The sequence below is a fragment of the Microcaecilia unicolor genome, chromosome 1, assembly GCF_901765095.1.
Source record: "Microcaecilia unicolor chromosome 1, aMicUni1.1, whole genome shotgun sequence".
NCBI classification, from domain to species: domain Eukaryota; kingdom Metazoa; phylum Chordata; class Amphibia; order Gymnophiona; family Siphonopidae; genus Microcaecilia; species Microcaecilia unicolor.
Window position 1 is genome coordinate 182,265,574 of NC_044031.1, and position 24,693 is coordinate 182,290,266.

The 24,693-nt window shown below is 47.9% G+C and overlaps 1 protein-coding gene across 1 annotated transcript in view; it reads right to left on the reverse strand.

The window, feature by feature from the left end:
* Nucleotides 1-24,693, reverse strand: part of ST13 (ST13 Hsp70 interacting protein) — a 201,386-nt gene that overhangs the window by 11,232 nt on the left and 165,461 nt on the right. The window contains exons 10-11 of the mRNA XM_030203001.1: nucleotides 23,978-24,029; nucleotides 6,403-6,500 (exon numbers count right to left, since the gene is read on the reverse strand). Coding sequence (XP_030058861.1) covers nucleotides 6,403-6,500; nucleotides 23,978-24,029 — 150 coding nt within the window. The remainder of the gene's footprint in view (nucleotides 1-6,402; nucleotides 6,501-23,977; nucleotides 24,030-24,693) is intronic.

The window sequence follows — 24,693 nt, forward strand, 5'->3', positions numbered from 1 at the left end:
GGAAGTTTTAGAGAATAAACATTAGGCCATGGCTATGACCTAAATTGTGAAGTTTGAGTCCAAAACGAAGGGTTTATATATTGTTTTTATCCTAAAATACCTGATGGAATTTCTGTATGGAAATATGGTCTCAAATAGAGATGCCTGATTGGCTGCACTACTCCTGTTACTGTTTGTGCTTGGTGACAGTTACAGAGAGCAACAGAAGATTTCCATGAGAGAAGACCTGCTTAAGTGTGTCTGTGTGTGAGAGGTCTGTGAGGAAGGAATAGCTGACAAACATTGAGAGTAATAATAAAAGACTGACTGGGAATATACTGATTGGGAGTACTAAAGGTATAAGAGGTTTGTACTGTGAGTTAAGCAGTTTTGATTTAGTTCTTTAAAAAGGAAAGCTGCTGCTTCATAGGCTTTAATTGGGATATTGGTATTATTTAAGCTGAAAGATAGTTGGAATCCTATTTAAAGATATTTTATTCTGCCAAGTAGAAAAACATTGGATGTAGAAGGGTAAAAGTAAAGGCTTAACTGAAATAGAACCTCTTAGAGCTGAGTGAATTCAGTTTGACTGTGTGTGTGTGAATGACATGACATGATCAGTGATGAACTGCAATTTCAGCAACTGCTCTTTCCTAGTCAGGGAAAAGAAATAAATGTGTATTATGTCAAGTTAGGAAATCAGACTCAGAGACTTTATTTTAATTTATTTTGCTTATTTTAGATTACAGTTTAGGTTCCTGTTGCAGGCAGGCTAATATTAGAGTACATACACTGCAGGGAGGCAGAATCTCTCCTTTTATTTCTTAAGGTTTAGGAAGAAGACCAAAGTAAAGTCAACCAAGAAAGAAGAATTGATCCCAAGGTCAAGAAAGCAGGAATCCAGCTAAGTACTACAGGAAAAATAAGGATAACTGGACTCTGGACAGAGAGAGAGAGACACGTTGCATTGGCACTGCATTTACATACTTATCTTAAGGGACTGAGAATCTTGAGGAAAGAAAAAAATCTAAAATAGTTATATTAGGAAAATTTATGCAAAACGTGTCAGTAGTTGGGTAATTCTTATTTGTGATTAGAAATAATTCTGTTTATTCTTACTGAAAAGAAAAATAGTTTAGAGTGTGATAACTAGATCCAGTAGGATACTGAAACATTGATAACATTTAACTTTTACTAATGGTTATAAATTAGCAAGTGCAATATAATCCTTAATTTGCACTAAAATAAATAATATATTTATTTTTTTACTAAAGTGTGTGGTTTTGAATTTGATGTAAATCAAATTGATTCTATTCATAGAAATTAATACTTATTTTTAATGCATTCATCCGGTAACATCTTTCTCAGGATGATGTTTGTTTATGTTCATTTCGCCTTTTTGTGAGCTGCACACAGTAAACCTCGGCTCACGCGACTACATATCAAAGGGATAATTGAACTGTGTGTTGTTCGCAGAACAGGTGGGTGACAGTAAGTTGGGGAGACCCATGCCCCCCATCAGGACTGAAAGGCACATTTTGGGGCTTTTCCCCCCTCCAACAAAAACCGCTAAAAAGCTGACACAGGCCCCTCAGGTCTCTTTTTGTAATCCTAAGCAACAACGATTGGAGAACATACAACCACCATGGAAACTGAACCATCTTTATTAAGTTCACCTGCCCTAACAGGGACAGAGGGAGATCTTTCCACGCCTCTAAACACCGTTTGGTATTGTCCATGAGTATTCCAATATTGAGCCGGTACAGGGATGCAACATCCATTGCTAAACGAATACCTAAGTACTTAAAGGAATCTCCCGCCCACTTTAATGGAAACTCCCTCCCCCCAACTCTCTGAAGCTGCGGCGAAGATGGCAGAGCCTCCGATTTGTCAAAATTAATATGAAATCCAGCAGGGTGGCAAGGGACCCCTTCGGATTTGCTATATGAACCAAAAGGTCATTAGCAAACGCTGCCAATTTAAAACAAGAACCCACCTGAATACCCCTAATCTCAGGATTCGCCATAATGTCCTTAATAAGGGGATCCAATGTCAACACAAACAGGAGAGGCGACAGAGACACCCCTGCCTAGTACCCCTGAGCACCGGAAATTCCTGGGAGATATGCCCATTCACCAACACACCTGCCTTAGGCGACGAGTACAGCGCCTTTATGACTGAGATGAAGCACCCAATAAACCCACAAGTTTCCAGCGATGCGAAAATAAAATCTCTATGCACCCTATCAAAAGCTTTTTCTGCATCAAAACTAACTAGAATGGATTGCATCTCTTTCTGACGCCTATATTCCAACGTCGTGAGTATTTTGTGAATATTTTTAGCCACTGATCGCCCTTGTACAAAGCCCACCTGCACTTCATGAATAATACTGGGCAAAACTCGCGCCAAATGATTAGCCATGATTTTTGCCAATAGCTTAGCTTCATAATTCAGAAGCTAAATTGGACGATATGATTCCGGGAGCATGGGGTCCCGATCTGGCTTAGGCAAAACAATGATGTGAGCCATATCCAAGGATTCTGGCATGGCCTCTAACTCCACAATCTTATTGAACAAGCAAGTAAGGGGGGGGGGTACCACCTCTCCCATCCTTTGGCTTATAAAATTCTGCCCTAAAGCCATCTGGCCCAGGGGCTTTCAGCAGGGGGCTACGGGCAATAGCTAAAGCCACCTTATTCTCTTGTATAGGCTCGCTTAAAACCTCGCGATCAGCTTGATCAATTGAAGGCAAGATCAAACTCTCTATATATAAAGATCTGGGGAGTCCCTCCTCTGGAGGCGAGGCATAAAGTCGCCGATAGTAATTATAAAAAATATCACTTATAGCCTCATCTGCGAGGCCTCTAATCCCCCCCCCCCCCCCCCGGAGAGTAAAGACTTTTTGGGGGCCCCCTTTCAAATGAATCAAACGGGCCAACAACCTCCCTGTTTTACTGCCATGATGATATAACATATCTATAATACACCTGCAATTTAAGGGCTCTTTAGTGGATGAGAGAATTCAGCGCTGCCTGAAGATCAAGGAGTTGTTGGTGTCATTCAGGCGATGGGCATGCCCCCCACTGCTGCCGGGCCTTACATAGTTGCAAACTTAGCCTCAGAATTTCTCTGTCCCTCATTTTCCTCACATAATGAGAGTAACTTATGATCTCTCCCCTCAAAACCGTCTTTGCAGCTTCCCAGTACAATACCGGATCCGCCTCATGAAGCGCATTGTGGGCCTTGTATGCCTTCCAGCATGTTAAACGGCGGTCTTGAAATCCTAAATCTTTGTACAATTCCAGCGGAAACACCCATTGACCCCCACGGGGCAAGGCACCTCCCAACGACCACCCCAACTTCACCCAAACATGGTCCAAAAGTTACCACTGGATGGACACATGCAAAGGTAACACCAGAAACAGAGACTCTAACTATGGAAAGTTTTCAGAAGAAAAAGAGGAACGCCAATGAGGGGTGGAGGTTGACATACGATGTGTAGAACTAATGTAATAGGTTATAGATATGAAATCAATATCCAATGAAGAATTTAGGGGCAGAAACCTATGTTACAAGGGAAAGGAATATAAGCTGTAAAAGTTAAAGGATGTGTGTGCCTGCTTACCATAAGAGACACCCATTCTTGCAAGACTGTATTTTGAAATAATAAATTAATTAAGACTTGCTTCACAAATTTGTTTTTGAAGTTCTTTCTTTGTATAGGTTCTCAGGTTATCTGAAACCTATTTCTTATATCCCCCGATTGGCAAGTCGTCCGGAACGGACACTTTGATAGTGGCTATGCGCAGCTGAAGCCAGTCAAAAGCTCGTCCCTTGCTTTTGCTGGGGAGTAGCAGGGGCCCCGAGTGCACGCTGTTGACGAGAACAAGCGATATGGGGCTGAGCCTGTGCAGGCTGGCGAGCAGCAGGGGTGTACTTACGCCTAGAATAGGAATAGGTGGCACTCCGCGACTTACCAAAAAACCTCCTGGATGAGGAGGTAGCTGCAGAAGACATCTGGCGGGAGAGAGGACATAGCCTCGGTGTGTTTCTTAATCTGAAAAGATTATCCCCCCCGGCAAGGAGCATCCGCCATCTGCTGCTGGACCGAATGTTCCAGATCAGAAACACGCAGCCATGAGAGTCAGCACATTGCTATACCTTGAGCAGAGATTCTGGATGCTACGTCAAAAGTGTCATAAAGTGCCCCTGGCCAAGAACTTGCGACACACCTTCTGCTGCTTGAAGAACTGGCGAAAAGGCTCAGCCTGCTCTGGAGCGAATCACCCAAATCAGACAGCTGCCTCACCAAGTTCCACAAGTAAACACTCGTGAAGAGCTGGTAAGACTGAATACGGACAATGAGCATAGAGGCCTGATACATCTTTCTCCCAAAAGAGTACAGGGTTATAGCTTCTCTGCCTTGGGGAGCTGAGACATAGTCCCTAGAACTCCTGGCTTTGAGAGCAGCATCCAACACCATGGAGCCGTGGGGTAACTGAGACCTCACCAACCCAGGTTCCCTGTGGATCCAATATTGGGTATCAATTTTCTTAGGGACCACAGGGACGTACAGAGAAAAGGGACACCAGTTCCTAACGAGGACTTCCTTGAGTACCTCGTGGAGAGGAGCCCTCACTGCCTCCTTAGGAGGGGAGGTGTAGTCCAGGACCTTGAGCATCTTGGCCCTGGGATCATCCTCCACTTCTACGGGGAATGACCTCAGCCATTTCCCGAATGAAAGAGGTGAACAAGAGGCTCTCCGGTGGAAACGGTCTCCTCTCAGGTGGAGGGGAAGGCTCAGAAGGGATCCCATAGGGCTCATCGGAGAAGTACCTGGGATCCTCCTCCGATTCCCACAAGCGCTGTTCTTCAGTATCAGACAGTACTTCCCTCAGGGATGTCCGAGACCACCTCGACATTGAGAACCCTTGCCCTCAAGAACAGCATCGAGGAGCAGGCTCCCGCTTCAACTCTGGTGGAGCTTCCTCCACTGACGTCGGAGTACTGGCCTGGGTGGCAATCGAAACTGGCACAGTGGGCTGGGGGCCAGGCAGGGCCACAGCAGAAGGCATGGCAGGAACCTCCCATGCCGATGCACATTGCTGCATCAATCCTTCCAGAAGCTTTGGAAGCAAGGCCTGGATACACTCATCGAGAGCTGCCATCGGTAAAGGCTGAGGGGCTGGTTGGAGCTCAGGTTGCGAATCTATCGGGATGCGGGAGCAGGATCTTGGCTGCTGGGAGAGATATGCATCGGCACCTCTTGAATGGAGAGGAAGCGATCTTCCTGGTGTCGACACTTCTCAGGAGTGGAGTCCCTCGGTGTACCAGAGCTCCCAGCACCGTGCTTTGAAGGAGATTGGTGTCAGTGCTTCTTGGCCGTTGACCGATGCACCTCATCCAAGTTCCTCGGTGCCAACAAGGACGACGTCGAATCCTCATGTCTCCTCGGGGTTGGGTCTGACAATGGACGACCCCAGGGAGCCTGTACAGAAGGAGGCCTCGATGCAGCCTCACTGCTCCCAGTGTCTCTATCTCTCAGCAGCCATTTCTACCTCAACTCCCGATGTCGATGCTTCCTTCTACATCGACGCAGCCGCCCTCGATGCCGAAGAACCGGATCAAGCTCCAAAATGTTTCTCATGTTGAGCTTCTCAGGAAATTTGGGTCCTCCAAAGGACACAATTTGCCGGGCTATCCAAGACACTGAATACACCAAGAGTGTGCATCAGTACCCGAGATGGTCCGGTTGCACAGACTACAACACTTGAAGCCACTGGGAGTCTTCGATGACATAGAAGGAAAAATTGCTTCAGCAAAACCAAAAGTCGCGATTGTGCCTAAAAAAAAAGAAAAAGGCACAAAAAAGGAGAGAGACCCGTCCGAGCAGGCCTGAAAAACGGCCCGCACCGGAAAAAGAAAGGAAACTAATGCTGGCCAGAAAAACTAAGAAATAAGGGAATTTTTTGTTTTAAACAAAAAAAATAAATAAAAAATAGCACTGAGGCACAAAAAGGCTCTTTCCCGGGTGCGTGTGAGGAGCGACGAGAAAAACACCGCCGTTACTCACGCGGAGAAAAAAAAGAACTAGAGGCACTGTCGCACCGGATGGGAAAGCACTGTTTACATGCGCACTGGGACGCCCCTCACGCTCCAGAAGGCTCTTGCAAACTTCTTTGCTGGCTATCATGCCGACCCTGGGCGACGCGGATCGTCTACCCCCTTGTGAGAACATAAGCCTGCTTGTCCTGGGAGAAAAGGAGGGTCTTTTGTTGGCCTTTTGTTGGAATTAAATGCTACCAAATATGGGAGTTAATGCCCTGTCACCCAACCCCAGAGACATGATTTAACCATCACTGCTAAAGGAGGATTAAACCTTCTACGCAAAATCACTTCTAGACATCTGTTCCAAGGTTTTACCTGCATGGCTGCAAGAACTTCAGGGTTACTGAGTATCTCGTTGAGCCCAGGCATCCCTCCCATGCCAGGCATTCCTCCCATTCCACCAGGAAAACCACCTGCAGAAAGACAAGAATAAGTATTTAAGGAAACACTTATGGAGCCAAGAACGTTGGTCCCTTGCTTTCTACATTTTGCTAGCATAGGAGGAGACTGAGTTGATTCCTGATTCAAACTTCTAGAAAGAAGGTAATAGAAGTTTAACAACCTAAAACCCAAGGCTTTTATGATTTCTAGTCTGTGGCTGATCAAAGCAGTATTAAGGCAGCTGGACACTGTTCCTTTGGTCAGAGAACAGTGCTGCAAGCAGATGAGCAAATGGACACTGATGTGCATGAAGTGGAATCATTCAAATTTTCATGAAGGACAGCTTTGTAATGACAGCTGACCATTTGCCAGAAAGGCTCTGCAGAACAAGATAAAAGGAAGCAAGTTACAAGGTAAATGAAGCCAAGATGAAGAAAAAAAGATAACATTAGAAAACAAAGTAGCTTACCTGTAACTGGTGTTCTCTATGTACAGCAGAATAAATTAGTCATGCATATGGGGGAGATGGGGAAGTGATGTGATCTGAAGCCGAGCCCGTCTCAACGCCGAGGAGCTATGGCCCCGATGGCGATGCCGAGAAGCTGACTCCCGTGTTGGCGGCAATGAAGCTCCCTCCATCGATGTCGACGGGGAGTGAACTTGGGTGGCAGCTGAGGCCGATGCCGCAAGCGGCACCGACATCGAAGCCAGCCGCCACATCCATCGACGGTACCGTAGGCGCAAGCACCGCCGGTACTGGAACAGACGGTCTCAGCAGCCCTTCCAGGATCCCTGGAAGAATGGCTCGGAGGCGCTCGTCAAGAGTGTCTATCGAGAAAGACTGGGATCGGTGCAAGAGTCGAAGCCAGGATCTGCCGAGGACGCGGTACTGGGCTGTCTGGAGACAGGCACATCGACACCTCTTGTACGGAGGGTAAGCGGTCCTCCCGGCTTCGATGCTTCCCGGGTGCCGAATCCCTCGCCACCCCGGAGCACTCGGTACTGTGACGAGAAGGGGACCGATGACGGTGCTTCTTCGCCTTCTCTCGAGGCACGTCACCGGTACCCTTCGGTACCGACGAGGAGGACGTGGAATCCACACATCTCCTCGGGGTCAGGTCCGAAAGAGGTCGGTCCCGATGGGCCTGTACAGCAGGAGCCCTCGAGGCAGGTGGAGACCCACTCGATGGTTCACTACTGCCAGCATGTGATGGTCTCTGGACAGCCATTACCTGCGCTGCTTACGTCGATGCACTCTCCGGTGCCGACAGCGACACTGCCGCCGATCTCGGTACCGCTGTCAACATCGACACCGAAGTAGCGGGCAAAGCTCCAAACAGACGTTCCCGTTGAGCTTGTCTCGATGCTTGCGTCCGCTTTTTAAGGCTAAGACACAATATATAAGCATTGGGGCAATGATCGGCCCCAAGGCACTGGATAAACCACGTGTCAGAGTCGGTGCCTGAGATTGCCCAGTTGCACCGAGTGCACTTCTTCAAGCCGCTGGCGATCCTCGATGTCATCGACAGAAAATAGCGGTGGCGAAATCAAAACTCGCGATGGTGACAAAAGAAGGGCACACAAAAAATGGAAAACCCGTACGGGTGGCCAAACAGGCCGCACACGCAAACAAAAGGAAACTTAAATGGAGAAAAACTAAGAAATAAAGGAAAACAAACTTTTTTTTTTCTTTTTTCGAAGACACAGCACAAACGCGAGCCGAAGACGAAGGGAATCGGAGAAAAAAAACGTTGAAAAATGAAGGCTCTTTTCTGGGGCACATAGCAACTGCGAAACAGCCGATCCTAACCGCGGAAAAAAGAAGACTGAAGCGGGACTCTCGCGCGACGGGCGGGAAGCCGACTGCACCTGCACGCTTGAAGGCTTTTTAGCAACCTTTGTTGCTAGGAAGATTTTCCGGACCTGGGGCTGCCATGGACGTCACCCACATGCGAGAACAAGCTTGTCCTCGGAGAACTATATCCTCACTAGTATTACCTGTTTTTGGTATGGACTTGGACAAATAACAGAATGTCCTCCTGGTTGCAATTACAATGGGTGTAGAAGAGATAGGTATGGTGAAATTCTTAGGGGAAGTATTGGCTAGTATGTGCAATGGGTAAGGGTTGTTCAAATTGGCTTCAATTTTGAGTCAGATGGGAGTGTCAAATTTGTGACCAGTGTTACACCAGCAATAACCTTAGGAGAGAAATGTAAGAGTTGTGGTATAAAGCATAATCAGGAAAGTTGACTCTTCCTTTGTTTTTTTGGTAATTTAAGGGTCCATGCTAGAAATCCTAGCAGGTTTGGAATTCCTAAGAAGCGAGAAAGTAAAGAATTCAAAGTTCTGAAAAAGGATTGAGGTAATGGAATTGGTGGAATGCTACGTAAATAGTTAATTCTGGGGGCTGTCATTTTTATTGCCTCTAATCTGCCCTACCAGCTAAGATGGAGAGGGGACCATTTAGCTATGGACAATTTTAAATTCTGTATAAGGAAATCTGTGTTTGTCTGAATAATGTCCAGGATAGTTCTGAATAAATATATGTCTAAATACTTAATATGAAATAGATGGATCTTAAATTGAAAATGTGACAAATCTTGGGTGGAACACATATCATGTAAAGGCAAACATTCATTTTTTCCCCAGCTAATTTTGTACCTTATTAATAAGAATTTGTCAATTATAGAATAAACACAGGGAACGGAGGGGATTGTGGTGTATATCAGCAGATCATCTGTGTATAAGGATAGTTTAACTTCACAATCCTCCACAGTGATTCCTTTAATAGAGCCATTAGATCGTGATGCTATAGCTAAAGGTTCTATGGCTATCCTATATAATAATTCTCACCTCCAACGTTCTGACTTGCTGCCTGGGAACGCGGCTCATTCCGAGATGGTCTGCTAGGCTCCGTAGATCAGACTGACATCACCGTAGCCATTATGATGTTAACTTCAGAACCCGGGGGCGGGGGACACATGCCTCACAGCTGATCCATGTCCAGAGGAGGGTCGCTGGACATGGGTGACTGGAGGGGGGGCAGGGGAGAGAGGAGGGTCGCTGGACATGGGTGGCTGGAGGGGGGGCAGGGGAGAGAGGAGGGTCACTGGACATGGGTGGCAGGAGGGGGGGCAGGGGAGAGAGGAGGGTCGCTGGACATGGGTGGCTGCAGGGGGAGAGGAGGGTCGCTGGACATGGGCGGCTGCAGGGGAGCCGAGGAAAACCTTGCTAGCGCCCGTTTCATTTGTGTCAGAAACGGGCCTTTTTTTTACTACTATTAAATAAGATCAGCAAGAGGGGACAACACAACCCTGTCTTTTTTTCCTCTAGAAAGCAAAAAATATTGTGATGTTTTATTGTTCACTAAAATAAATGCCTTAAGACATTGCTATAATAAATAAACCGTTTTGATAACCTTGGGCTCAAATCCAAGTGTAAGAAAAAGATATCTCCATTCAACCCGATCAAATGCTTTTTCCAAATCCAATGCAACAAATCTGTCCGATGATTTGTACACCAAAAGAAAAATATTGCAAAACAGGCGTGCATTGTCACTGGTGGCTCTGCTAGACATAAATCCACATTGATCAGGGTGAATGATAGTGGGCATAACAGGGGCCAATCTGTTGGCGAGGATTTTTGCATAGATGTCTAGGTTAATTAATGATATGGGCCTATAATTGGGTACTAATGTGGGCTCTCTACCTGGTTTGAGCAGAACTACTATCTTTGCTTCAGTGAATGTACTACCGACTGTGTCATTATCCACTATGTGAGTAGAGAATTGTAGCAATAGTGGTGCTAATTGGGTAGATAAGGTTTTATAATATTCAGCAGAAAATCCATCTGGACCTTCACGGGAAGGTGTATAGGGTCCTCCAATTTCTTAATTTGAGATGGTGTAAGTTGTGGTATGGGAAGCTTTTTAAGAAACTGAAATATTCTCATCGTGGGAATGTATTTCAGATGAATATAGTGAAGAATAAAAATATTGGAAATTTGTTTTTAACTTTCATCAATGTGGTCTGTTATAATTTGAGATTGAGGATTTTTGACGGTTTGAATGTGATTTCTGTGTCTTACCTTTTAAATATGAAGTTAGTAGCCGTCCAATCATTGTTTTCTGAATAATACAGGGTGCCTAAAGAGATAGCTTGATGTGAAGATAATTTGTTAAACATACCATTGTATTCAGATCTCCAAGTACATAGTGCTTGAAATGTCCTATAATTGTGGTTAGAAGCATATTGTATTCCTAAGTTTCTGATTTCAGATTCTAGATGAATCAAATTAGTGTTGTTTAACTTATGCCACTAAGAGGTGAACCCGATGATAACACCTCATATATATGATTTTAGGGCATCCCACCAAATTAATGTAGATGTGTCTGAAGGTTTATTAAAAAAGCAACAAGATCCCTTTTGATATAGCCTTTTGAAATCCTGGTACACCAATCAATTTTGAAATAAATCTCTAAGCTCAAAGATTTCTAATCCAGATGGAGAAAAAAAATCAAATCGATAAGGTGCATGGTCCGAGATGGTGGTCGATAGGATATCAGCTGATTCAGTGGTAGATACAATGTCTTGGGATACTAAAAAATAGTCTATTCTTGAATGGGATTTATGAGGTGCAGAGAAGAAAGTATAGTCATTTTTACATGGATGTAATGTATCATGTAATTCCAAAGATTGAACTATACTTTTTTTTAACTGGTCTGCTCTTAGAAGAAGGTGCAGCACATTGTGACTGTCTATCCACAATGGAATCTAAAACTAGATTAAAATCTCCGCCGAGTATGAAGGAAGAAGGTAAAAAGGGGGTAAGGGTTTCAGCTATATTAGTAAAAAAAATAGCGGAGAATCACAATTAGGAGCATAAATACAGCACAGAATTATACAGAGGAGCCAACTTTTGTTTCCATATATGACCATCTGCCCTCTGCTTTGTGAACAGAAGAGATAACAGGAAGCGATAGTGCTAATCTAGTGAAAATAGCAGTACCACCCCCCCCCCCCCCCCAAGGCTGGGGAAGCAATTTCTAGTGATGAGGGTTATCAATAGAAATCAAACAAAATAAAACATGGGAAAGAAAATAAGATGATACCTTTTTTATTGGACATAACTTAATACATTTCTTGATTAGCTTTCGAAGGTCGCCCTTCTTCCTCAGATCGGAAATAAGCAAATGTGCTAGCTGACAGTGTATATAAGTGAAAACATTCGAGCATTACTATGACAGTCTGACAGAGTGGGAGGATGGGGGTGGGTAGGAGGTATGCATGGGGACATCAAAGCATATCATTGATATTCTAAAAGGATGGGTGTGGATAGGTGAGGGGAGGGTGATCAACAGAGACATACAGCTTTATGGGCTAGGAACCCCAGATCCTTGTTAAGTCCTTTCTGTTGGGTGTTAAAGTATTCAATCATTCTGACTTCAAAGGTCTTACGTTCTTGTATGGTTTTAAAGTTACCTTTCAGGATTCTCACTGTGAAGTCACTAGCCCATTATAAACCATTAAGCTGTATGTCTCTGTTGATCACCCTCCCCTCACCTATCCACACCCATCCTGTTAGAATATCAATGATATGCTTTGATGTCCCTATGCATATCTCCTACCCACCCCCATCCTCCCACCCTGTCAGACTGTCATAGTAATGCTCGAATGTTTTCACTTATATACACTGTCAGCTAGCACATTTGCTTATTTCCGATCTGAGGAAGAAGGGCGACCTTCGAAAGCTAATCAAGAAATGTATTAAGTTATGTCCAATAAAAAAGGTATCATCTTATTTTCTTTTCCATGTTTTATTTTGTTTGATTTCTATTGATAACCTTAAGAGTGGACTAACACGGCTACCACACTCCTCTACTAGTGATGAGGGGTATTTCAATAAATGTGTATGTTTAGAGTTAACATATGTTTATTGTAGAAAGATGTCAGGTGACATTTTAGATATATATGCCAAGAATTTATTCTGACACTATCAGAATATTCTGGCCTTCAAATTTTAAAAAAGCTTTAGCTTTGGCAATTTGAAGTATTTGCATTGCATGCTGGTATTGGAGAAGATGCATGGTGATCGGGCAAGGCCTCGTGGCTCCAGTAGACAGAGAAGATGGCGTTCTATGAGCTCATTCGAATTTTATCAGTCTTGAAAAAAAAGTTGTAGCGTTTTGGTAAGCCATCTTTAAAGAAATTGCATCATTGCCTTCGCATTTTTCAGGTAATCCCAAAATTTTAATATTGTTGCGCCTGGAACGATTGTTGAGATCCTCGAGGTCTCTTTCTAGGTTTTGTTTCTTTCATGTGGTTTTGGTAATGGCCTGCAACTGAGAATCGTGTGCATCGAGCCTATTTTCAGATATATCAAGGTGAGAGGAATGGGCTGCGCTTTGTTGTTCGATAGTTAATACTTCAGATTTTAGTTCTGCAAAGGATTCCGTATTGTCCTTGAAGAGAATTTGCAGGAGTTCATGCATGAGTGAGTTCAGCAAAAGATCCTCCCTGGCTTCAGGCTTAGACTTGCATGGCGATGGCAGCTTGTTTTTCGAGCACTTAATTCCTTGACCTGTGGGCTGTGAATCCTGTTTGTTGCTTTTGGAGGAAGCCATGATGTTTGAAGATGCCAGCAATAGTAATATATTGAACAAAGCGGGGGTTTACATGCATGGTAAAGGAAAGTTTTGACGCAGGAGACGGAGCTCAATCTGTGCATGTCCATCATGCTCAGAGTCCACGTGTTCCCCAGAAATTTTACCATTAAAAAAAAATCTCTTCAAAACTCTCAGGATTTGGTCTCACATTCCCAGATTTTTTTGGCATAAAGGCAGGCCTGAGCAGTGCTGGGATATACCCTTTAGGTGGCCACAGAGTTAGTCCCAGGTGGGTGCTAGGCGTTTTGTGACAGTTGCAGACCTTCTTCCACGTGACAATGGCAGAGGAAGATCTTAGTCTTTGCAAGGGCCTCAGAGGGTGTATTTAGTTCTGTGCAGGCAGTTTGGAAGCGTGGGCACTATAAGAAGGCTCCTGTGCTAGATACTGACAGTTTTGGTTTTTGCACCGAAACTGGCCTGAAATTCGCATTTGGCCTTGTTTAGGTTTAGCTGAAAATGTTGGTGCAATTTTGGCTAAAACTTTATGCTGTGTCCCCTAGCTCTCCCTCTCCCCTGAACTGTAGAAGCCCTCTTCAACCCCCAAGACCTACTGTACGCCAGACCAAAGGGCAGTACACAGTACTGAAAGTGCTGTGTTCCCAGCCGAAATCGAAGATACTTCCTGTGAGGTGGAAGTATCGAGATGTGTGTGTAAGCATCCTTTAAGTCCAGAGAGCATAGCCAATCGTTCTCTAGAATCATGGGAAAAAGGGTGCCCAGAGAAACCATTCTGAACTTTTCTCGAACCAGAAATTTGTTCAGGCCCCTTAGGTCTACGATGGGACGCACCCCCCCTGCCTTTTTCTGCACAAGGAAGTACCTAGAATAGAATCCTAGCCCTTCTGCCCCTGGTGGAACGGGTTCAACCGCACTGGCCTTTAGACGGGCGGAGAGTTCTTCTGCAAGTACCTGCTTGTGCTGGGAGCTGTAAGAATGAGCTCCCGGTGGGCAATTTGGAGGTTTGGATTCCAGATTGAGGGTGTATCCTAACCGGACTATTTGAAGAACCCACCGGTTGGAGGTTATAAGAGGCCACATTTGGTGAAAAAATATAAACCTCCCTCCAACCGGCAAGTCGTCTGGCACGGATACTTTTATTGAGGCTATGCTTAACTGGAGCCAGTCAAAAGCCCATCCCTTGCTTTTGCTGGGGAGCAGTATAAGGGCCTTAGACGCACGCTGTTGACGAGAATGAGCACGCTGGGGCTGAGCCTGGGCAGGCTGCTGAGAAGCAGGAGTGTACCTACGCCTAGAATAGGAACAGGGAGCACTCCTCTTCCCCCCAAAAAACTCCTAGATGAGGAGGCAGTAGCAGAAGGCACCCGGTGGGAGAGAGAATCCATAGCATCATTATGCTTCTTGATCTGATCAACAAGATCCTCTACTTTTTCTCCAAAAAGGTTGTCCCCCCAGCAAGGGACATCTGCCATCCGCTGCGGGACAGAATGATCCAGGTCACAGACACGCAGCCATGAGAGTATGCGCATCACTATACCTTGAGCAGCAATCCTGGATGCCATGTCAAAAGTACCTCTGGCCAGGAACTTGCGACATGCCTTCTGCTGCCTGACCACCTGGCGAAAAGGCTCGGCCAGCTCCGTAGGGAGTGCATCAACCAAGCTGGACAGTTGACGTATCGAGTCCTGCAAGTGGACGCTCATGAAGAGCTGGTATGACTGGATCTTGGCAGCAAGCATAGCGGCCTGATACGTCTTCCTCCCAAAAGAATCAAGAGTCCTAGCTTCTCTGCCTGGGGGCGCCAAAGCATAGTCTCTAGTACTCCTGGCTCTCTTGAGGATGGAGTCCACCACCATGGAATTGTGGGGTAACTGAGACCTCATCAACCCAGGTTCACCATGGATTCAATACTGGGATGCAGCTTTTTTCAGGACCACAGGGGCCAGACAGAGGGGCTGACCAGTTTCGCGTAAGGACTTCCTTCAGTACCTTATGCAGAGGAACTGTCACAGCCTCTTTAGGTGGAGAAGAATAATCCAGGACCTTGAGCATCTCAGTCCTGGGCACATCCTCAATCTCCACAGGGAAAGGAATAGCCATAGCCATTTCGCAGACAAAAGAGAAGAAGGACAGACACTCCGGTGGAGATAGTCTCCTTTCTAGTGGAGGGGAAGGATCAGAGGGAATCCCAAAGGACTCATCAAAAGAGAAGTACCTGGGATCCTCATCTGACTCCCACGAACGCTCCTGCTCAGTGTCAGATAAAACCTGAGTTAAGGTGCTTCGACGCCGAGGAACGATGTCCTCTGTGGCGATGTCGAGAGGCCGATGCCCGGTCCAACTGTGTTGAAGCTCCCTCCACCGACGTCAAAGGGGAGTCGACCTGGGTGGCAGCTGAGGTCGATGGGACCTCACCACAGGTAAAGGGCCAGACACCGCTGAAGCAGATGGTAGAAAAGGTGCAAGCACTCCCGACACCGAAGATGACTGATGCAGCAGTCCCTCCAGAAGTTCTGGAAACAAGGCCCGGATGCGCTTGTCGAGAGCCGCCATCGGAGAAGGCTACGGGGTCGGTGGACCAGATGGTGTCAGAATCCGTGGAGGCTCGGGAGCAGGTACCGGGCTGCTAGGAGACCGACGCATCGGCACCTCCTGTATCGAGGGGGAGCAATCCTCTCGGCGTCGACGCTTCTCGGGTGCCGACTCTCTCGTCGCCCCGGAGCTCCAAATACCATGTGTTGCTGAAAGAGAACGAGGACGGTGCTTCTTCGCCTTCGCTCGACATCCATCATCGAGACTCCTCGCTACCGATGAGGAAGACGTGGAATCCTCATGCCTCCTCGGGGCCGGGTCCGCCTCACTGCTCCCACCATGAACTGGTCTCTGAGCAGCCATTACCTTTACTCCTGATGTTGATGCTCCTGTCGACGTCGATGACCTCGGTACTAATGTCGAAGGACCGGACAAAGCCCCCAAAAGCTTTTCTCATTGGGCTTCTCGAGATGCCTGGGTCAGTTTCTTCATACAAAGATACAGACTATAAGCGGCTGGGCTATGGTTGGGCCCAAGGCACTGGATACACCAGGCATGGGTATCGGTACTTGAGAGTACAACGTTTTAAGCCGCTGGGTGTCTTCAATGACATGGAAGGAAAAACAGCCTCGGCAAAATCAAATGACGCAATTGTGCCAAAAAGAGAAGGCACAAAAGGGAGTAAACCCGATCGTGCGGCCCAAAGGCCGACCTCGCCGAAACTTTAAAGGTGGCAAAAAGAAACAAGGAAACTACAGGAATTATATATATATATATATATATATATATATATATATATATATATATTAATATTGAAAAAAGAACAACAAAAATAAAGCAAAACTAAGTCGCGTAGAGAAGTTCTCTTCCTGGGCCTGAACAGAGAAAAAACTGCCGCACCTTACCGCGGAGAAAAAAAAGAACTGAAGGACACTCATGCGACGGGCGGGAAGTCGTCCGCGACTCGCACACCAGAACTCTCTGGCAAAACCTTTTATTTTGTTTGCAAAATTTCGATTCCTGGGCCGCAGACGTCAACCCACATGTGAGAACAAGCAGCCTGCATGTCCTCGGAGAATAGGATCTACCCTCCTTATCCAGTGGCTTCACAGTACATGATCTTGGGTGGTACCAGCCACACGCAGGCATAAGGCTGCATAGCCCTTTTTAGTTTAAGCACGGTGTATGTCAAATTTCTCTGCTGCTCTAGTCCCCACTCCTCCTCCCAGTGGGACTGACTCAAATCATATGTGCATGGAGAAAACATGCAGATGTGTATTTTCACGAGATCACTATAAAAAAAGGTCTACCAAGGTCATAAAAGAATATGAAGGAATTGGATGCAGTTCGCATTAAATGCTGTGCAATGACCAAAATTACAGAACAGTTGGTCCCGTATTAGGACTAACACACTGAAAGCGAATGCTACATACCTGTAGAAGGTATTCTCCGAGGACAGCAGGCTGATTGTTCTCACTGATGGGTGACGTCCACGGCAGCCCCTCCAATCGGAATCTTCACTAGCAAAAGCCTTTGCTAGCCCTCGCGCGCCGATGCGCACCGCGCATGTGCGGCCGTCTTCCCGCCCGAAACCAGCTCGTGCCGGCCAGTCTCATATGTAGCAAGACAAAGAGAAGGGAAGACACAACTCCAAAGGGGAGGCGGGCGGGTTTGTGAGAACAATCAGCCTGCTGTCCTCGGAGAATACCTTCTACAGGTATGTAGCATTCGCTTTCTCCGAGGACAAGCAGGCTGCTTGTTCTCACTGATGGGGTATCCCTAGCCCCCAGGCTCACTCAAAACAACAACCATGGTCAATTGGGCCTCGCAACGGCGAGGACATAACTGAGATTGACCTAAAAAATTTACCAACTAACTGAGAGTGCAGCCTGGAACAGAACAAACAGGGCCCTCGGGGGGTGGAGTTGGATCCTAAAGCCTAAACAGGTTCTGAAGAACTGACTGCCTGAACCGACTGTCGCGTCGGGTATCCTGCTGCAGGCAGTAATGAGATGTGAATGTGTGGACAGATGACCACGGTCGCAGCTTTGCAAATCTCTTCAATGGTAGCTGACTTCAAGTGGGCTACCGACGCTGCCATGGCTCTAACATTATGAGCCGTGACATGACCCTCAAGAGCCAGCCCAGCCTGGGCGTAAGTGAAGGAAATGCAATCTGCTAGCCAATTGGATATGGTGCGTTTCCCTACAGCCACTCCCCTCCTATTGGTATCAAAAGAAACAAACAATTGGGCGGACTGTCTGTTGGGCTGTGTCCGCTCCAGGTAGAAGGCCAATGCTCTCTTGCAGTCCAATGTGTGCAGCTGACGTTCAGCAGGGCAGGAATGAGGACGGGGAAAGAATGTTGGCAAGACAACTGACTGGTTAAGATGGAACTCCGACACAACCTTTGGCAAGAACTTAGGGTGAGTGCGGAGGACTACTCTGTTATGATGAAATTTGGTGTAAGGGGCCTGGGCTACCAGGGCCTGAAGCTCACTGACTCTACGAGCTGAAGTAACAGCCACCAAGAAAATGACCTTCCAGGTCAAGTACTTCAGATGGCAGGAATTCAGTGGCTCAAAAGGAGGCTTCATCAGCTGGGTGAGAACGACATTGAGATCCCATGACACTGTAGGAGGCTTGACAGGGGGCTTTGACAAAAGCAAACCTCTCATAAAGCGAACAACTAAAGGCTGTCCCGAGATCGGCTTACCTTCCACACGGTAATGGTATGCACTGATTGCACTAAGGTGAACCCTTACAGAGTTGGTCTTGAGACCGGACTCAGACAAGTGCAGAAGGTACTCAAGCAGGGTCTGTGTAGGACAAGAGCGAGGATCTAGGGCCTTGCTGTCACACCAGACGGCAAACCTCCTCCACAGAAAGAAGTAACTCCTCTTAGTGGAATCTTTCCTGGAAGCAAGCAAGACGCAGGAGACACCCTCTGACAGACCCGAAGAGGCAAAGTCTACGCTCTCAACATCCAGGCCGTGAGAGCCAGGGACCGGAGGTTGGGATGCAGAAGCGCCCCTTCGTCCTGCGTGATGAGGGTCGGAAAACACTCCAATCTCCACGGTTCTTTTGAGAACAACTCCAGAAGAAGAGGGAACCAGATCTGACGCGGCCAAAAAGGAGCAATCAGAATCATGGTGCCTCGGTCTTGCTTGAGTTTCAACAAAGTCTTCCCCACCAGAGGTATGGGAGGATAAGCATACAGCAGGCCCTCCCCCCAATCCAGGAGGAAGGCATCCGATGCCAGTCTGCCGTGGGCCTGAAGCCTGGAACAGAACTGAGGGACTTTGTGGTTGGCTCGAGATGCGAAGAGGTCTACCAAGGGGGTGCCCCACACCTGGAAGATCTGTCGCACTACACGGGAATTGAGCGACCACTCGTGAGGTTGCATAATCCTGCTCAACCTGTCGGCCAGACTGTTGTTTACGCCTGCCAGATATGTGGCTTGGAGCACCATGCCGTGACGGCGAGCCCAGAGCCACATGCTGACGGCTTCCTGACACAGGGGGCGAGATCCGGTGCCCCCCTGCTTGTTGACGTAGTACATGGCAACCTGGTTGTCTGTCTGAATTTGAATAATTTGGTGGGACAGTTGATCTCTGAAAGCCTTCAGAGCGTTCCAGATCGCTCGTAACTCCAGAAGATTGATCTGCAGATCGCGTTCCTGGAGGGACCAGCTTCCTTGGGTGTGAAGCCCATCGACATGAGCTCCCCATCCCAGGAGAGACGCATCCGTGGTCAGCACTTTTTGTGGCTGAGGAATATGGAAAGGACGTCCCAGAGTCAAATTGGACCAAATCGTCCACCAATACAGGGATTTGAGAAAACTCGTGGACAGGTGGATCACGTCTTCTAGATCCCCAGCAGCCTGAAACCACTGGGAAGCTAGGGTCCATTGAGCAGATCTCATGTGAAGACGGGCCATGGGAGTCACATGGACTGTGGAGGCCATGTGGCCCAGCAATCTCAACATCTGCCGAGCTGTGATCTGCTGTGACGCTCGCACCCGCGAGACGAGGGACAACAAGTTGTTGGCTCTCGCCTCTGGGAGATAGGCGCGAGCCGTCCGAGAATCCAGCAGAGCTCCTATGAATTCGAGTTTCTGCACTGGGAGAAGATGGGACTTTGGATAATTTATCACAAACCCCAGTAGCTCCAGGAGGCGAATAGTCATTTGCATGGACTGCAGGGCTCCTGCCTCGGATGTGTTCTTCACCAGCCAATCGTCGAGATATGGGAACACGTGCACCCCCAGCCTGCGAAGTGCCGCTGCTACTACAGCCAAGCACTTTGTGAACACCCTGGGCGCAGAGGCGAGCCCAAAGGGTAGCACACAGTACTGGAAGTGACGTGTTCCCAGCTGAAATCGCAGATACTGTCTGTGAGCTGGCAGTATCGGGATGTGTGTGTAGGCATCCTTTAAGTCCAGAGAGCATAGCCAATCGTTTTCCTGAATCATGGGAAGAAGGGTGCCCAGGGAAAGCATCCTGAACTTTTCTTTGACCAGATATTTGTTCAGGGCCCTTAGGTCTAGGATGGGACGCATCCCCCCCGTTTTCTTTTCCACAAGGAAGTACCTGGAATAGAATCCCAGCCCTTCTTGCCCGGATGGCACGAGCTCAACCGCATTGGCGCTGAGAAGGGCGGAGAGTTCCTCTGCAAGTACCTGCTTGTGCTGGAAGCTGTAAGACTGAGCTCCCGGTGGACAATTTGGAGGTTCTGAGGCCAAATTGAGGGTGTATCCCTGCTGGACTATTTGGAGAACCCACTGATCGGAGGTTATGAGAGGCCACCTTTGGTGAAAAGCTTTCAACCTCCCTCCGACTGGCAGGTCACCCGGCACTGACACTTGGATGTCGGCTATGCTCTGCTGGAGCCAGTCAAAAGCTCGCCCCTTGCTTTTGCTGGGGAGCCGAGGGGCCTTGCTGAGGCGCACGCTGCTGACGAGAGCGAGCGCGCTGGGGCTTAGCCTGGGCCGCAGGCTGTCGAGAAGGAGGATTGTACCTACGCTTGCCAGAAGAGTAGGGAACAGTCTTCCTTCCCCCAAAAAATCTTCTACCTGTAGAGATAGAGGCTGAAGGCTGCCGGCGGGAGAACTTGTCGAATGCGGTGTCCCGCTGGTGGAGCTGCTCTACCACCTGTTCGACTTTCTCTCCAAAAATATTATCCGCACGGCAAGGTAAGTCCGCAATCCGCTGCTGGATTCTATTCTCCAGGTCGGAGGCACGCAGCCATGAGAGCCTGCGCATCACCACACCTTGAGCAGCGGCCCTGGACGCAACATCAAAGGTGTCATACACCCCTCTGGCCAGGAATTTTCTGCACGCCTTCAGCTGCCTGACCACCTCCTGAAATGGCTTGGCTTGCTCAGGGGGGAGCGCATCCACCAAGCCCGCCAACTGCCGCACATTGTTCCGCATGTGTATGCTCGTGTAGAGCTGGTAAGACTGAATTTTGGCCACGAGCATAGAAGAATGGTAGGCCTTCCTCCCAAAGGAGTCCAAGGTTCTAGAGTCCTTGCCCGGGGGCGCCGAAGCATGCTCCCTAGAACTCTTGGCCTTCTTTAGGGCCAAATCCACAACTCCAGAGTCGTGAGTCAACTGAGTGCGCATCAGCTCTGGGTCCCCATGGATCCGGTACTGGGACTCGATCTTCTTGGGAATGTGGGGGTTAGTTAAAGGCTTGGTCCAGTTCGCCAGCAATATCTTTTTTAGGACATGGTGCATGGGTACAGTGGACGCTTCCTTAGGTGGAGAAGGGTAGTCCAGGAGCTCAAACATTTCAGCCCTGGGCTCGTCCTCCACAACCACCGGGAAGGGGATGGCCGTAGACATCTCCCGGACAAAGGAAGCAAAAGACAGACTCTCGGGAGGAGAAAGCTGTCTCTTAGGAGAGGGAGTGGGATCGGAAGGAAGACCTTCAGACTCCTCGTCAGAGAAATATCTGGGGTCTTCTTCCTCTTCCCACGAGGCCTCACCCTAGGTGTCAGACACAAGTTCACGGACCTGTGTCTGCAACCTCGCCCGACTCGACTCTGTGGAGCCACGTCCACGATGGGGGCGTCGAGAGGTAGACTCCCTGGCCCGCATCGGCTAAGCTCCCTCCGCCGACGTAGTCGGGGAGCCTTCCTGGGAGGCGGCGGCAGCCGGTACCGCACGCGGCACCGACGCCGGAGACCTCACCTCGGGCAATGGGCCAGCCGGCGCCACGCTCGACGGTACCGGTGGCGCAAGCACCGCCGGTACCGGAGGGTTAGGGCGCAACAGCTCTCCCAGAATCTCTGGGAGAACGGCCCGGAGGCTCTCGTTCAGAGCGGCTGCAGAGAAAGGCATGGAGGTCGATGCAGGCGTCGACGTCAGAACCTGTTCCGGGCGTGGAGGCTGTTCCGGGCTGTCCAGAGTGGAGCGCATCGACACCTCCTGAACAGAGGGTGAGCGGTCCTCTCGGTGCCGATGCCTGCTGGGTGCCGACTCCCTCGGCGACCCAGAGCTCTCGGTGCCGACACGGGAAGGGGACCGATGACGATGCTTCTTCGACTTCTTGGAACGAAGCATGTCACCGGAGCTTCCCGGCACAGACGAGGAGGACGTAGAATCCAGCCGTCGCTTCCTCGGGGCCGAGACCGAAGAAGGTCGGTCTCGGGGGGGCTGTACCGCAGGAGCCCTCAGGGTAGGGGGAGACCCACCCGAAGGCTCACCGCCACCAGCAGGGGAATGGACAGCCCTCACCTGCACTCCAGACGAAGCACCACCGTCCGACGACATCAGCAGACGAGGTCCCGGTACCACCGACGTCGATACAGTCGTCCGATGTCTCAGCGCCGATGCAGAGGGCTGATGCCTCGATGCACTGGCAGCCGAGGATGAAGGTCTGGACGCTGAAGACGTCGATGCACTCGATACCCCCGGTGCCGATGCCGACGAAGAGCCCGAGAACAAAATGTTCCACTGGGCTAACCTCGCTACCTGAGTCCGCTTTTGTAAAAGGGAACACAGACTACAGGCCTGAGGGCGGTGCCCAGCCCCCAGACACTGAAGACACGACGCGTGCCTGTCAGTGAGCGAGATTACCCGGGCGCACTGGGTGCACTTCTTGAAGCCGCTGGAAGGCTTCGATGTCATGGGCGGAAAAATCACGCCGGCGAGATCAAAAGTCGAAATGGCGAAATTTGGCACCAGAAAAATAGCAAGAAGGAAATTTCGACCGGGGCCTAATTAAGGCCTACCCCGACGACGAAAGAAAACTTACCGGGGCGAAAAAAAAAACTCGAAGTACAGGAAGGGAAAAACCAAAAGAGGTCTTTCCGAAACAATTTTCAAAGTTTCTCACGGAAACGAGTCGAAAACGACGCGCGAGGTCGACTTTTCGGGGCACGAACGGCAAAACACAACCGTACCGAGCGCGGAGAAAAGAAGACTGGCCGGCACGAGCCAGTTTCGGGCGGGAAGACGGCCGCGCATGCGCGGTGCGCATCGGCGCGCGAGGGTTAGCAAAGGCTTTTGCTAGTGAAGATTCCGATTGGAGGGGCTGCCGTGGACGTCACCCATCAGTGAGAACAAGCAGCCTGCTTGTCCTCGGAGAATTATGAATACATTCAATTACTTTCTGTTTATTGCAATTTTGAATGCACGGCTCTTCCTTGTGGAGGAGTAGTGGAGTGGAGTAGCCTAGTGGAGGAGTGACCTAGTGGTTAGTGCAGTGGACTTTGATCCTGAGGAACTGAGTTCGATTCCCACTGCAGCTCCTTGTTACTCTGGGCAAGTCACTTAACCCTCCATTGCCCATGGTACAAAATAAGTACCTTAATATATGTAAACCGTTTTGAATGTAGTTGCAAAACCCTCAGAAAGGCGGTATATCAAGTCCCATTTCCCTTTCCATCATGTGACTATGTTAGTATAATTCCAGACAGCTAAAATCAATTCACAAGATACTCAAAAATAAATACCACCAAAAAAACCTTTTTACTACTAATACTCCTTATTTCTACAGAGCTATTAGATGTAGCTCTACAGAGCTATTAGATGTAGCTCTGAGGCCATACACGATATATGCAGGTATATTCTCTATCCCTAATGGACTTACAATCTAGGTTTTGTACTAAGAAATTAAATTTAGGACAAAGATAATACTCCCTGAAGAACCCTTATACTGTAGCTCAGACTCCACCCAATTTAATTTGTTGCCCTTTCTCCTACCCAAGTGGATCTGTTTAAGGAGTGCTTGATGTTTTTGATATCCATTACCAATAAATATCTCACTAACATTGCTGTAATACTTTGACAGCACTGAAAAACAAATGAAACAAAACCTAAAACAAAATGAAATGGACGTACGCACCTGGAAATCCTCCAAACTGAGCTCCATCTGCCTGTCGTCTAGCTTCTTCTTCCTAAAAGAAATCAAGATAAAGAGTAATTTATTCACCTCCAATTGATGTTTTCTGAAGAGAGAATCTTAATACGATTATGGCAGGAAAGAGCTTTTCCTAAGTATCTTTCATTGCAGCTATGAAGGCAGCATCATTGTGAGTATCAACCTCGAACAAACTCGTATACATGTGATCTTCAAATGACAAGACTTTCCTGAACAGGAAAGCACCTTGCTCTAACCCACACTGAGCCCATAAGTATTACAGAGTCTGCCCACCAGATAATTTCATGAAGCTTAGGAGCTTTTCCAATTAAAAAAAAAAAAAAAACCTGGCCATTTGATCCTTTCAGCTGGATCTTAAAAGCTATAAGTGCCATGTGTTTGTCGCTGCCAGAATTCTTGTCCTTTGCTGTGGGAAATCTCTTGCCTGCAAGGAACTCTCCTAATGCTTTCCTTTCATGTCTAAACTGCTCCTCAGTTGTGTTGCTCCTGTATCCCAACTAGCCTGTTTCAATATCAAATCTGCTAAATTCAACAGAACATAGATTAGGCCAAAAGAACTGAAATGCAAAAACAAATGCACTGATTATTTTATTTATGACATTTATATCCCACATTATCTCAAACAGAATTCAAGTTCAATGTGGCTCACAAAGTAACAAATGTAGAACTGACAAACCGTT